This window comes from Ostrinia nubilalis, chromosome 17, assembly GCF_963855985.1.
Source record: "Ostrinia nubilalis chromosome 17, ilOstNubi1.1, whole genome shotgun sequence".
Classification (NCBI taxonomy): domain Eukaryota; kingdom Metazoa; phylum Arthropoda; class Insecta; order Lepidoptera; family Crambidae; genus Ostrinia; species Ostrinia nubilalis.
Genome location: NC_087104.1, coordinates 10,622,678 through 10,636,732, shown reverse-complemented (window position 1 = coordinate 10,636,732; position 14,055 = coordinate 10,622,678). Strand labels below are relative to the sequence as shown.

Sequence of the window (14,055 nt, the reverse complement as noted above, 5' to 3'; positions counted from 1 at the left end):
AAAAAGTCAAAGTCAGTCAAGGTGACAGATGACATGTGTCAAAATCCCAGATGTTCGCAGTTGTTGTGTAATAATTTTGTGCGGCTAAAATTGCAATAAATTGCTTTGCGAAAAGCATAATCATGTTTCAAGTCATCAGAAGTGTAGCGAGTTCAACTAGGTCTAGTTTATCTAGGTATTTGATAACGCAGAATTGTATTCCAACCTAATTTTAGTACAGTTAGTGATGAAATCTAATTTGTAGTTTTCTGTTTAGATCTCTGCCTGGCTTATCAACATGTAGCTCCCGTTTTGCCTCTGGTGATCCAACTAGCAAAAAAGAGGCTCCGATAATCGACAACGAAGCAATTCTAGCTGCACCTAAGGATAATGTAGCTGTGGCTGACTCTATTGCAGTACCAACTAAGGTAATTTAGTTCTATTTAGTATTAAAATAATAAATTAGCTTTTGCCCGCGGCTTCAACCGCGTGAAATTTAGTTTGTCGTTGATCGTCTAAGTTATTCTGGATTATAGTTTCATCAAAATCCGTTCAGTAGTATTTGCGTGAAAGAGTAACAAACATCCAGACATCCATACAAACTTTCGCGTTTATATTATTAGTAGGAAGTAGGATATTAGTAGGATTTTAGTATTGAGATAGTGGAGCTACTTTCATAATATGAATTTCCTATTAACTTATGTTTTTATAGCCTCTGAAATAGATTTTTTAATTCATTCAATTTAATAAATTTTTCCAGGTTGACATTTCACCCATCACTGGAGTGCCTGAGGAGCATGTCAAAACCCGCCGAATCCGCATCTACCAGCCTCCCAAGAATGCGATGCAGAGTGGCACAAACAACATCCATCACTGGGAGATGGAATTCGACACCCGCCAACGTTGGGAAAACCCTCTCATGGGATGGACTTCCACCGGCGACCCTCTGTCCAACATGAAAATACAGTTCGCTACACCTGATGAGGCTATCGAACATTGCGAGAAGAACGGATGGAGCTGGTACTTGGACGTACCAAAGACAGAGAAACCCGAAAGACCCAAGAACTATGGCGCTAACTTTCACTGGAACCGACGCACCAGAGTCTCCACTAAGTAGACATGTTAGTAAAATGTTGAATTTATTTAATTTTTAGAGATCCAATAGTGAGTTATAGGTGTAATTCACTGTATTAAATGTTGCAAAGCATTAAAAAGATTTTATTTCATTTTATTGATATTTTTTCAAAAAATTGAAAAATTATTTAGTCTTATAAGATTTACTTGAACTGGTTGAAGATGTTTTCTATCTTAACTTCTTCAAGGGTTCTTCCTATCAAGATCTATTTCATAATAAAGGGATCTTATTCTCTGGCTGGCATACATAAAGTTTTTAATTGCCATAGACTTTTAAAAAGTATCCTATGTCAATGTGAATGTCATTGGATGCTCACTGTCACTCAGTTAATCTTGTTCTGTGTTTGTTTACCCATTTTGTGCAGTGAAATCTGAATAATTCAAATTATGCTACAAGCTACGTGTCGTGTTTTCGGACTCTCTAAGGCTCACCTGTGTAGGTAAGTGATTTCATAAATTTATATTATGAATTAATAGATGCAATAGGTAGTCTTTGTCATGACCTAGTGGTTTTATACCAGTCTACAATGCCACCTGCAGATTGCCTTAATAACATATATTTGGGCGTACGCGTACCTACGTACCTCGTAACGCGTTCGTAACTTGCAATTCTAAGAATTGTAACACAACTTCTTTTTCTACCGAATAGCTTGTCTAAGTATACTTTTTGTGGCTTTTTGCCACTCTGTGGCCACTTTTTGTGGTTCTGGTTCCCTAACTACGAGGCAAGGTAGTTTCTTCTAAGTAGGTGCTTTAGATGCTTAACATACTTAGTTGAATCTTTCGAAAGAAAAAAAAACGTACATTCGTCCTCTCAGTTTGAAAAAAGCACGATATTTCTCACATAGGTCATTGCCTGGTGTCTCAGCGTATAACGTTCGTCTTACCGCTTGCGACTGCACCGGGATTAAGGAAGCTCCGATACTTGACAATGAGGCTTTCCTCGCCAGTCCCGAGGAGGCCAGAATGAGGAATAATTTGGAGTCCACTATTATGGTACCGACTATGGTACGCAGATTTATTTAATTTTGTTCCTACATGACTATTTGATTTTTTGTATGTTTTTCAAGCTTTATTTATTACTTACTGCCTATCCCTGTAATTTTTGAAGAGTAATTTCAATGTTTTACATAAAATTACCATTGGTATTAAGTCCAATCGTTCGGTTTTGTTCAATTCTAAAACCATCTATTTCGTTATCTTATTGTCTTGCCGCGTTATCAGTCCGTTTTAGGACTCTTCTTAAAACATCAGCACCAATCATGGCCATACTTTCAGGTCGACCTCACACCCATATCGGGGTTTCCTGAAGAATTTCTTAGAACACGTCGCGTTCGTATCTACCAGCCCCCTAAGAATGCCATGCAGAGTGGAACTAACAACATACGTCACTGGGAACTAGAGTTCGACACGCAGCAGCGATGGGAGAATGCCTTGATGGGATGGACCTCCACGGGAGATCCACTGTCCAACCTGAAAATGAAGTTTCCTTCCCCTCAAGAGGCCATTGACCACTGCGATAAAAATGGATGGATGTGGTACATAGATGTGCCGAAAACTGATAGAGAATTCAAGCCTAAGGCTTATGCTACTAACTTCTCTTGGAACCGACGTTCTAGAATTTCTACCAAGTAGATTTCATTTATTTCTTTTAATTTTGATTAATAAAAAGCTAGCGGAATTCGCATTTCAGAAAGGAAAATGAAAATCATTTTTCTATATTTTCGTTTAATCATAGTTTTCAACATGGTTAATTTATATTTTGTACCTCGGAAGAAAATCATATTTCGCAGGTCTCACTTAAAGTTTTATTTACATATCATACAATTTAAACATATTTTACACAAATTATATTTGAACCATGCTCAACACATGCTTTAAATATTGCAATTTCACTAACTACCATTAGTTTTACATGTACATCGTACATAATTAAATTATAGAGTTTAAAGGATTTTCTAACAACCTTTTTAATTTATTAACTATAGATAAAATTATGAAAAATTATTGCATCCTCTTTTTATCTATTTACATAGTAACGAACAATAGTTGAGAATTAATCTATTCTATTAGAACATTTTTATTATGATGCCCTTTTTAACAATTTAAATTTCAATAGTGAATGTGGGTCGTTTATTGAAATATTACAAGGATTCAAAGCAAAATGTGTAAAACTTGATATAAAGCGAAGTGGTACAAATATTATACGTTAAGGTGTCAGCATCTAAAATTCTAGAATATGTAATTCGAAACAGGCCTCGAAAAATTCTACATACAAATAAATACAAAAAGGGTTTGGTCAAGAGTAAATTCACAAAATAATCGACGACATTTTGGTCCTTAATAAATCGAAAGAATACACGATAAAGTAGGTACCTGTTGAAGTTTTCTACACAATATTAAAGGGATGTATTAAAAAGATAAAATTCAATTTTATTAGCTTTTTTTATAAAAGCTAAATCTAAAAGACATGTGGAGTCTCGTTTATTAAGATTGATTTTAATAATTTTTAAATTTACTTTTTAACGAAACTTGCTTATTTGAGTTGTAGTAAATTGTTAACGTTATTTAAAGCACTTTGTGCATCTAAAATAATGTGTACTCTGGGACGAATCAGCCGTATGTTCGTCCAAGACTGTACTACATGGCAGCTAATGTTAAACTATGAAATAACAAAATAATGTGGACGGGCTATATTCTAAAATTATTTTAAATTAGCGTGTTTAACTAAAGTAGACAAATGAAACGTACAACGAATTGCTAAAGCCTGGGGCCAATAAGCCTTTACACTAGAGATGGTAACTATAACAGCCTGAAATTGAATATTGTCTCTTAGAATATTATATTGCACTATGATCCTATTTTAATTAAATAAAAAGTTTGTGCGAGTCAATTAACGTTTGAGTACTTCGTTCAATTTTAATGCTTACGAAGCTTTTTTTACAGAAATTTTAAAATCACAAAAACTCAACTGATAAAATTAAGTAGCGATATTCAACACTATTGAAAACTATTTTCTATTACTGAAACTGCAATTAAGAATGGCTTTTAAATAGTTATTGCTTAATTACAATTTCCAAATATTGTTGTAAAGATCATTGCTTGTTATTTGACTATACCGCAAAATAGGCGTTGGTACCCAAAAGTGCGTGAGCAAAGAGGCACTCTGAAAAAGGATCGCTACACTAATATTTGCTCTCTACGCTAAATGTACAAAACAATTTGCCTATCTATTACCGCGAAAATTGACGTCTTAGTAAATTCTTTAAATGTTGCTACATGCGTGTTCTTGGCTCGAACCCCTTATAATAAAATTTGTATACTTAACAAACAATTGAATTGCTAAGTTGTCTCTCTTTTTTCTTAATAATACATTAAAACAAAACAACCTGACATGCAAATGTTTTTTTTACTTCTTTTTAGCAAATTCATTAATACATTACATATTTGTGTTATTGAGGTTTTTGTTGATGTGTTCAAAGGTTACTTTTTAACTTTTAGATAGAACACCATTTTACATCGCTATAATTTTATTGGTTTTTATTCCATGCATTTCACTTATTCTTACAATGGGATGCGACGTGTGATGGTGATTCAGTCGTTCTCAATAGGTACATTATTATTTACAACAACAAATTAATTTACAACCATGTTTGAAATTATTTCGTTTAACAGCAAAACAAATTTAATTTCAATATTAATGAAAGAAAGTTTATTTCTTAGCAGGTCAAACATGACCTAACCAGATAGCCTTAATTCAAAGAATTTAAAATACTTAGATATCGGTGGACCCACAATCTGGGCTCCTGATGTTAAAAAGATATCTAAAAGTTTGTTATTTGCTGTTACGAGGTATTTTCTTAAAATGCTATTATTTCGGGCACTTCATTTTACTGAAAATTGTCGGCAATCTATAGGTCTATCTAGCTTACTAAAACTCGTATTTGCCAAAACATTTCAAAATGTACATAATTCAATTATTCTATTCTGACAAGTATCAACTCATCGCATCGTGTATTAAATTCTTGTACTCCTTCGTCTACATCATAAAGCTTATTGGAATCGATGAAATATTTTAAAACGTTATTGCGACAGCTCTGGAAGTTCCTGTTACTATTGACTCTATTTACTACAAATGTAGAGATAATTAGATTATATTTAGCTCTCGTTTAGGAAAAGAGTATAACTACATATTTCATGTTTTGATACGTTTTGTTTATTAAGTTACGGCACATTTCCAAGTACTTTCTCTTTGAAATAAAAAAAGTATCTTTATTAATACGACCTAAACTCTCTCGTCAATTTCTTTATAATAAAAATACAAAAGACTAAATTAAATCCACTTATCTCTACACAAATCTTTCATTTGTCCGTTTATACGTAGACGTGGTAAGCTACAATTTAAATTTTAAAATCACAAAATTACATTCGAACTTGACTAACCGTTATATCACTTTTCACGTGCTTTTGTGAACACAATAATTCGTTCACTATACGATTTAATCACGCAAAAGTCGAGTTTTCCTAAACGCAGCGCCATTTGTGAAAGTCTATTCACAACGCCAACTAGCGGATGCCGTACAAAACTACAGACGCGACAAAGTTCTGTATCTATCATTCATTGCTATTTATTAATGACGAGTAAAGGAACTCAAAATCATAATTATACTGAACATAGTCTGATCAGTCTAATACAGGATTTGCAAACACAAAAGATTCACAATAAAAACTAGAATTCGAATTTCAAATTCGAATAACGAACTTTGCCGCGCCCGCGCCGAATTCACTTAACTCGCGAATACTAAACTTTGACACTAAACGTTCGTTTAAGTGGGGGGCGGAGCCTCTTCGGGCTCGGCAGTGGATCAGCTGGGCTGCTCGTCGCTCTCCCGGTGCACTAGTACCCTGACCACGGTGGGGGGCGCGGAGGGGGGCGGCGCGGCGTCCGGGGACGCCTCGGTGACCAGTATGCTCACCTCGCTGTTATTGGCGTGGGGCGAAGGCGTCTTGGCCCGCGCTGGAGTGGTCGCCCGCCGCGCCGAATTCCTTCGGGAGCTCAAACGAAGGGAACCTGCGGTTACGGACACAGTACGGTCAACAGTCCATGCAATTGTTATTGTGATGCTTGGTTGCTCCTTCTCTGTAACTTAGGCTTAGGATCGAGCGCAATTTCAACAGCAGCTGCTGCTTTATTAAATAATGGAATGGTTAATTTTATTCCTGCATAGACGTAATTTCCTAAATTAATGCTACTTATAAATTCTTGGCTGGATATTCCATCCTTAATTATTATAGTAGTTAACTTAATTTTATCACACTTTTATGACAAAACATATCACACTTTTAACTTTACCCAGTTAACTTCCATCATCAGTGAAATTGGAAGCCTTCTTATGATTAACTTAAACATTATAAAAGGTTCAAACAAAACAACAAAACACAGCATTCGACATTCTACTAATTACCATGATAAAATCTAGCAGGCACGTCGTCTAATAGTGCTGCTTCACAAACCTACAGTCATATCTCAGTAGGGATTCTTAACATCACAATCAGTCATGAAAAGAAAACAAGCGTCCATGCAAAGCTCTCAAGGCTAAACTTCTAGTTCAAATACAAACGTATCTATCACATACGAAAAATGCGCATTTCCACTAGGGTTTCTTGTATCGATAAATTGGACAGAGATAAAATGTAAAATAAGGTCAATTAACTACAAATTCGCAATAGACGGTTGATGTCAGTTATTAAAAAAATATATATACAGGGTGTCCCAAAAACAATGGATAACCCTGTAACCATCGATAGGCCTCGCCATGGTCTCCCTAACGTCCAATTTTGACCCCAGTAAAAATATCACCGTTTTCAAGATTTTTAAGTTTTTGTGCATTTTTAGAAAATTGCCACCTGCGATTACTTTTTCTCATGCCATTTCTACAAATGAGGATACTTTTCAATCTAGTTTTTTTCCTTATCACAAGGGATAGTTGGGCTATCAAAAGAAAAGATTAAAGTTCAACAAACTAGTTTAAAAGTATGAAAATTTTAAGAAATTGCAGAGAATAAGGAAAAATTAATTCATTGTCTTGCACTTTTGATCAGCCGTCGTGTAAAAAAAATGTAGGAAGACCATCGTGCCCATTACCTTAAAAACTTCCTTGGTTAATTGAGATTCTTAAAAGGTATCACAAGCCTATGTATTCTGTATTATTTTTATCTTATGGCTACTTGAATAGCAACTAGTACGAAAACTGCAAAAATGAGTTTTTCTCGTAATAGTTAAACTAGGACTGCATAGTGGCATTAAATACAAATGGATAATTTTTAGCGTAGGAATTTTAATAAAGCAACATTTTATCATCATCATCATCATCATTTCAGCCATAGGATGTCCACTGCTGAACATAGGCCTGTACCCCAATGATTTTCATAATGACCGCTTAGTAGCGGCCTGCACCCAGCACCTTCCTGCTTACCTTTATGAGGTCGTCGGTCCACTTTGTAAGTGGACGTCCTACGATGCGCTTCCGGTACCACAGAATAAGTAATAGTACAGGTACAGAAGGATTACTCCGCAAGACGATTTAAATAAATGCGAGTCTTGCTACGACGCGATACAGTGGAATTCAGCTCGCACAGCACTACGTACCTACAATTTTATTCACCTACAAGTTTTGTCTCTTTCTATCGCGTGCCTCTGAACTCTTCTTACGCTGTTAGGGTTGCTGTCTAGTGAAAAAATAATTAATCTACTTATTTGTAATGAGGTACGTATGTAGGTAATTAAGTATTACCACAGAATAATAATAAGTACTACGTACAGAAGTTTTACTTCGCGAAGGTATTTAAAAAAATGTATGCTCAATGTCATTAACAATATGGTGTAATTTAGCTTGTCTCAAGTGTCAAGCAAGTTTGTCAGAAGTTTTGTTGACAAACGTCAGTGATCGGTACTGCGCCGAAGCTATAGGGCTGACTTCGGTAAAATGATGTGACGTGAGGTGCCAATCTGCTGAAAATGGCGGAGGAAATACATGATTTAGCATGAATTATCATGAATAATATTAACTACTTATTTACCTCTCAGTGTCTTGAGGCAACTTAAAAAAGTACATTCTGTGTTTTTATTATTATTTAGGCAGTTAAATACTGCACAGTATTTAGTACACCATTTTCTTTATTTTTTTCCATCATACACAAGAATACGCGTGCGTGAGTCAATGTTCGCTCGTATGTGAGGCCTTGTCGAATAGTACTCTTGTAGGGGGCAATCGTGCGTGTTTTGTTTTCGATGTAAACTCGCGGAGATGAACAGGCCTGGTATTACTGTTATTCTACCTTTGTAAAAATAACATTTCAAATATACCTAACTAGGATTAAAAAAACTTGTTTTATTACAATGTCTTCATTCATACCTATTTTAACATAAGACAGATAAATTAAACATACCTACTATTACAGAAAAAAGAAGAATCCTATACTATCCTAAGAATATTATTATTGATTACCTACATAGCCAACATACCTTTCAGCATCTTTGGGAAGCGAAAAAAAAGATAAATCCGGTAGATTTCTTTTCGAATTTAAACACCCGAACGCCACACAATATTTCTTTCTCTTTATGTCCATTTTTAAATAATACTTCGATCATAGAATTTAGGTACTACAACTCACGCCAGCGTCCTGACGGGCGCGCGCGTGACACTCGACTGATATAATACCCGCCGGCGGGGCGCTTCGCTGTAGGTGTACCGCGCGGAGTGAGCCAGGCCTGCCGGTACGTAGCCTCCACTTGAACCCTGTTGCCCCATTGGCATCCGTTCTGCGTTTTTGTGATTACTTAATTTTTGTTTTAAACCTTATAAATGTGCCTATAGACTCGGAAACGTGGAAACGTGGATTTTTTGGACAGCGTGCTATGGAAGGGGCTATGCTCGGGTTTCTTCACGAAACCGTATCAGAAATTAGGAGATCCGTAAACGAACTAAAGTCGCTGACATAGCTCGACGGATAAGCAAGCTGAAGTGGCAATGTGCAGGGCACAGTAGTTTGCAGAACTGAGGCAGCAGGGTTAAAGTGGAGGCTACGTACAGGAAAGCGCATCGTAGGTCGTCCACCTACAAAGTGGACCGACGACCTCATAAAGATAAGCAGGAAGGTGCTGGATGCAGGTCGCTACCAAGCGGTCATTATGAAATCATTGGGGTACAGGCCTATGTTCAGCAGTGGACGTCCTATGGCTGAAATGATGATGATGATGATGATGATAAAATGTTGCTTTATTAAAATTCCTACGCTAAAAATTATCCATTTGTATTTAATGCCACTATGCAGTCCTAGTTTAACTATTACGAGAAAAACTCATTTTTGCAGTTTTCATACTAGTTGCTATTCAAGTAGCCATAAGATAAAAATAACACAGAATACATAGGCTTGTGATACCTTTTTAGAATCTCAATTAACCAAGGAAGTTTTTAAGGTAATGGGCACGATTGTCTTCCTACATTTTTTTTACACGACGGCTGATCAAAAGTGCAAGACAATGAATTAATTTTTCCTTCTTCTCTGCAATTTCTTAAAATTTTCATACTTTTAAACTAGTTTGTTGAACTTTAATCTTTTCTTTTGATAGCCCAACTATCCCTTGTGATAAGGAAAAAAACTAGATTGAAAAGTATCCTCATTTGTAGAAATGGCATGAGAAAAAGTAATCGCAGGTGGCAATTTTCTAAAAATGCACAAAAACTTAAAAATCTTGAAAACGGTGATATTTTTACTGGGGTCAAAATTGGACGTTAGGGAGACCATGGCGAGGCCTATCGATGGTTACAGGGTTATCCATTGTTTTTGGGACACCCTGTATATTGCTTCTGATTGGTGATGCTGATGATTTCAACCGTCTATTGATTGATAATTAAAATCAAAAGAAAGGTCACTAGATCTACAACACGTTTACTAATAAAAATCGTGAAATGGTTAATTACAGTAACACTTATAATAATTCTTTATGCTGTAGTAAGTTTCAATGATTAGGTACAATTTCATAAATTAAGGTTTTTTCGACTTTTTTGGTGAATATGAAACGCGCTAATCCAAATACACATCTTTTCTGTAGAGACTTTAAAATATCTTCATAGAGAGATTTTTCTAATAGAACATCTTTTGATGTTCGACCAAACATGTAGACTAGAGTCAAGGGCACTTACTTGCCGTCCGTACAGTTTTTATTAGTAAGCCGGCTAATCTAATAGGAAGACACGGAAAGCATAACATTACATATGAACCTGCGCGTTTCGGGCCGTCTTCGTCCATTGCGTCCTGATGCCGGAGGAAGAGCGGCAGCCCATACGCCGACCGCCGGCGCTGCGGCGCCTGCTCCGAGCACGCCGCCTGCCCATACGGACTCAGTTACGCTGTGCCTTTCATGGTACCCCACAAACGACACTCGAATGTCCCCATAAAACCCAGCACTGGTCCATATAATCCCATGAGTCTCCGTTTGCTCGAGGAGACCTAAGTTTTTCCTACTTTAGACACAGAAGAACTTATGGACTCAGTTATGCTGTGCCTTTCATGGTACCCCACAAACGACACTTGAATGTCCCCATCAAACCCAGGACTGGTCCGAGGATATATCCCATGAGTCTCCGTTTGTTCGAGGAGACCTAGTTTTTCCTACTTTAGACACAGAAGAACCCCACAAATGTCTTTCCCCAGCAATCCTATGACTGGTCCAATGATATGGCCCACTAGGTTTCCTTTTTTTCGAATGTCCCATAAAAATCTAGAATTGGTCCGAGAATAGGTCCCCGTTTGGAGGAGACCTAAGTATTTCCTACAGTTTTGGTGGAGGAAGGTACCAAACCCTTCTCAACAATCAAACCTAGAGTTTGGTTCCTTTTTGGGACATCCAATAGCCGTCTATACCTTCTCCTAATACCTAAACTTGTCGAGGCAGAGCAGACGTTGTAAAGCGTCAACCAGAGCAGCCTTTTAAAATTGCGCTAATATACCTTTGCATAACCGTTAGCGCTCAAAGTTAAAACACATTGAACTACACTATCGAACCTACGCTAAAACTGTTAAACTAATTACGAGTAAATATTAAAAAAGTTATAGAAAATAATCGAATAAAGATGAAATTGGCAATGTTAATCGATTTTAAAATGGCCTTAGTCTGAAAGTTGATCTAAAAATAGTTAAAATTTGGCGTATGTGAGGGAATTTGATACCTGTTCTCCTGGTGCTGCGCCTGGCAGCAGTAGGAGGGGCAGATTGAGCCAGGCTCCCCCCAGTTCGCTTAGGTCCGACGCGTCAGAAGCCCGTGAGGATTTTCGACTTGATGCGTGGGAGCTTCTTCGAACGTGGAGTAAAGCACTAAGGCGTCCGCCCCAACCACCCCCGGGAGACCATTTTGTACTTTCTTCTTCGTTGGAAGGACTACGATTTTTTCGTCTGAAAAAATTTAACATGTTTAGAACTGTCTGGTTTCAATGGCGGTTGTATTTGTGTAAGATAACTCACTTTACGTATTCCCTCCAGGCACGTTGTACAGTCCGGGCTGCTTTGTCCTCCCTCTTCCATATTCGAGTGGAGGAAACTATTTCTAATTCTTTCCTCGTTGGAAACTGTTTCTTAAACTTTATATCCATTTGCTCCTGCAGTTGTCTGAACGTATCGGTTTCCTCAACATGTCCCAACACATGTTTTACTAAAGCGTGTAAGATGTCCAGACAATGGATCTTGTTGCCTCTAGCTATAGGGAGATTGAAACTGACTAATGCTACGGTATTTGGCTTCGATATACCCAAAGGCGGATCCAGCGAGGCAATGAAATCTGATAGTTGTGAGAAACTTATAAACTGAGTTGCGTGTGGATCGTACCTGAAAACAACAAAGTTGACATAAGTTAAGGTTCTGCTTATAATAAGACAAAAGCATTTAAACGCGTACGTACTTAGACCATCTGATATAGAACATCTCAAGGTCATCTTCCACAATACCGATCTCCTCTTCCTGGTGCGCCTGATTGAAGTTCTCGAGGATGATGGCGATGTACATGTTGATGACGATCATGTAGCTGATGATGATGAAGGAGGTGAAGTAGGTGATGGCGAGCAGCGGGCTCCCGCAGTTGCCGTTGGTGTGGCCGTGGTCGCCGAGCTCGCACTCTGGGGGCTGGATCATAAGGGATTCCAGCACGTCGTTCCAGCCAGCTGACGTCATGAGACTGGAATGCATAAAAAGTTTACATCAGCTAAATAAGAAAGTTAAGACGTAGAACAAGCTATAATTATCAAGCCCAACCGGCTTTTAATATTTGGAATGAAAATGGCCTTCACTGGTTGGGGTTTTATTGGCAGTCAAGCTGTAGATCCTGGCTACACAGGAATTGCAATGGTGGTAAAGGGAGGAGGCAATAGCCCCGTATTTGAAATGGATTGATTCGAAAATACAAACTTACCGAAAAAGCAGCTGCATGCTCCTTCCAAATGTCTGGAAGTTGACCAGATCATCTAGAGCGCCCTGTTCCTTCACGTGGCCGAAGATGGACATGCCAATGATGGCGTAGATGAAGGTGATGAGCGCCAGCAGCGCGCCGATGTTGAACAGCGCTGGCAGGGAGACCACCAGCGCGAATAGGAGCTTCCTAATGCCTTTTGCGGCCTGGAAAGAAGAGATGAGATTTTTTAACGAAGATTTTCAGTCAAATGACACATTTTTTATTTGAAATACTTTGTTGAACGCTGAAGCTGTGCATGCGATTATTTATTGATATTTAGGAAATATCTTTTGAGTAGATTGCTCTCTGAAAGGTATCAATTAATTGGGAAAATTAGTCTCACTATAGCCCATTTAAATGAAAGCTTAGATAGAAGTTCCCTGACCATTTTTAAAAGTTTGATTAATAACATCGTTGTTGATGAAAGTCAGTGTTCTTTTTTATCGTTAAACTTATTTATTTGCAATAGTTATACAAACAGTTTAAAGTACTTACTTTAATCAGTCTTAAAATTCTCCCTATTCGAAATACTCGGACCACCCGGAGCAGCGTTGGGGATATGGGCAAGTCTATCATGATGTCTTCCATGAGGATGCCCAGGATCGAGGCTAGCACCAACAAGAAGTCGAATACGTTCCATGGCACCGTGAAATAGTGATACCGTAAACCTATAATTTTTACTATGGCCTCTGAAAATTTCAAAAAGTTATTATCATTTTCATCACTTTGATTTAGGGTTTAGAGTTTTGAATGAAGAATTCCTTACCTAAACCAAATACCGTTGTAAAAAACGCGTTGCTTACTTCAAGAATGAAGAAAACAGAATGGGGCTGATCGTAATGCTCTATTCCCATTGTGAGCATGTTCAAGAATATCAGCACGAATATTGCTATCTCAAAGCGCCGCGAGTTCGACAAATCGTAGAACATCGCAAGGAATTGGTTTCTCGGCCTTTTAATTACTTTTTGGGGCTTTTTTCTGCCAAGTTTCTTCATTGCTGTATAGTAATGCTTTTGACTTTCCGTCAGAAACATTTCGAGCACACCTCCTTCATACTGAAACATATTATTTCATTGTAATAGCAAGCACACAACAAAAACACCAGTTCTAAGGCACATTTTTTTAGCTTACCTTTTTTTTAAGCATATTAAAATTATCTATAATTACTCCTATAAAGAGATTTAGAGTAAAGAATGAACCGCACACGATGAAAATTACGAAGTATATGTAAGCATATAAATTAGCTTCTCTCGCCGGCTGAAGATCAACCCCTCTCGCATCAACAGCATCAGCCATCACCTCCATCCAACCCTCGAAGGTTGCCACTTGAAATAATGCTAAATAGGCTATTCCCACGTGGTCAAAAGATATCTTGGAATTTATCCACGAGAAATTATTGTAATAGCATTCCCATTTGTCATTCACAACCTGAAACAAAA

General features: G+C 37.5%; 3 protein-coding genes across 4 annotated transcripts in view; 2 read left to right on the top strand and 1 right to left on the bottom strand.

The window, feature by feature from the left end:
* The first annotated feature begins 18 nt into the window (after positions 1-18).
* On the top strand, positions 19-1,203 carry LOC135080057 (NADH dehydrogenase [ubiquinone] iron-sulfur protein 4, mitochondrial). Of its 2 annotated transcripts, none has more exons than XM_063974735.1 (3): positions 19-175; positions 245-407; positions 740-1,203. In XM_063974735.1, the coding sequence occupies exons 1-3, from the start codon at positions 123-125 to the stop codon at positions 1,094-1,096; spliced, it is 573 nt and encodes a 190-aa protein (XP_063830805.1). In that variant the 5' UTR covers positions 19-122; the 3' UTR covers positions 1,097-1,203. The 2 variants fall into 2 exon arrangements, with proteins under 2 accessions (XP_063830805.1, XP_063830806.1); XM_063974736.1 differs by having other exon boundaries at positions 20-175; positions 257-407.
* Positions 1,204-1,435: 232 nt separating this feature from the next.
* LOC135080059 (NADH dehydrogenase [ubiquinone] iron-sulfur protein 4, mitochondrial-like) lies at positions 1,436-3,560 on the top strand. Its single transcript, XM_063974737.1, has 3 exons — positions 1,436-1,553; positions 1,962-2,121; positions 2,392-3,560. The coding sequence occupies exons 1-3, from the start codon at positions 1,501-1,503 to the stop codon at positions 2,746-2,748; spliced, it is 570 nt and encodes a 189-aa protein (XP_063830807.1). The 5' UTR covers positions 1,436-1,500; the 3' UTR covers positions 2,749-3,560.
* The window catches only part of LOC135080047 (sodium channel protein 60E-like), a 174,028-nt gene continuing 162,797 nt past the window's right edge, over positions 2,825-14,055 (bottom strand). Inside the window, exons 22-30 of the mRNA XM_063974717.1 lie at positions 13,748-14,044; positions 13,383-13,671; positions 13,112-13,305; positions 12,578-12,780; positions 12,071-12,343; positions 11,638-11,997; positions 11,346-11,568; positions 10,398-10,503; positions 2,825-6,184 (exon numbers count right to left, since the gene is read on the bottom strand). Coding sequence (XP_063830787.1) covers positions 5,979-6,184; positions 10,398-10,503; positions 11,346-11,568; positions 11,638-11,997; positions 12,071-12,343; positions 12,578-12,780; positions 13,112-13,305; positions 13,383-13,671; positions 13,748-14,044 — 2,151 coding nt within the window. The 3' untranslated portion in view covers positions 2,825-5,978. The remainder of the gene's footprint in view (positions 6,185-10,397; positions 10,504-11,345; positions 11,569-11,637; positions 11,998-12,070; positions 12,344-12,577; positions 12,781-13,111; positions 13,306-13,382; positions 13,672-13,747; positions 14,045-14,055) is intronic.

Bases quoted from the DNA above. Each gene is read 5' to 3' on its own strand.
- LOC135080057 (XM_063974735.1), top strand. From the start codon at position 123: ATGTTTCAAGTCATCAGAAGTGTAGCGAGTTCAACTAGGTCTAGTTTA. The intron at 176-244 runs GTATTTGATAAC...TCTAATTTGTAG, and splicing joins ACTAGGTCTAGTTTATCTAG to TTTTCTGTTTAGATCTCTGC. The intron at 408-739 runs GTAATTTAGTTC...AAATTTTTCCAG, and splicing joins CTATTGCAGTACCAACTAAG to GTTGACATTTCACCCATCAC.
- LOC135080059 (XM_063974737.1), top strand. From the start codon at position 1,501: ATGCTACAAGCTACGTGTCGTGTTTTCGGACTCTCTAAGGCTCACCTG. The intron at 1,554-1,961 runs GTAAGTGATTTC...TTTCTCACATAG, and splicing joins TCTAAGGCTCACCTGTGTAG to GTCATTGCCTGGTGTCTCAG. The intron at 2,122-2,391 runs GTACGCAGATTT...CCATACTTTCAG, and splicing joins CTATTATGGTACCGACTATG to GTCGACCTCACACCCATATC.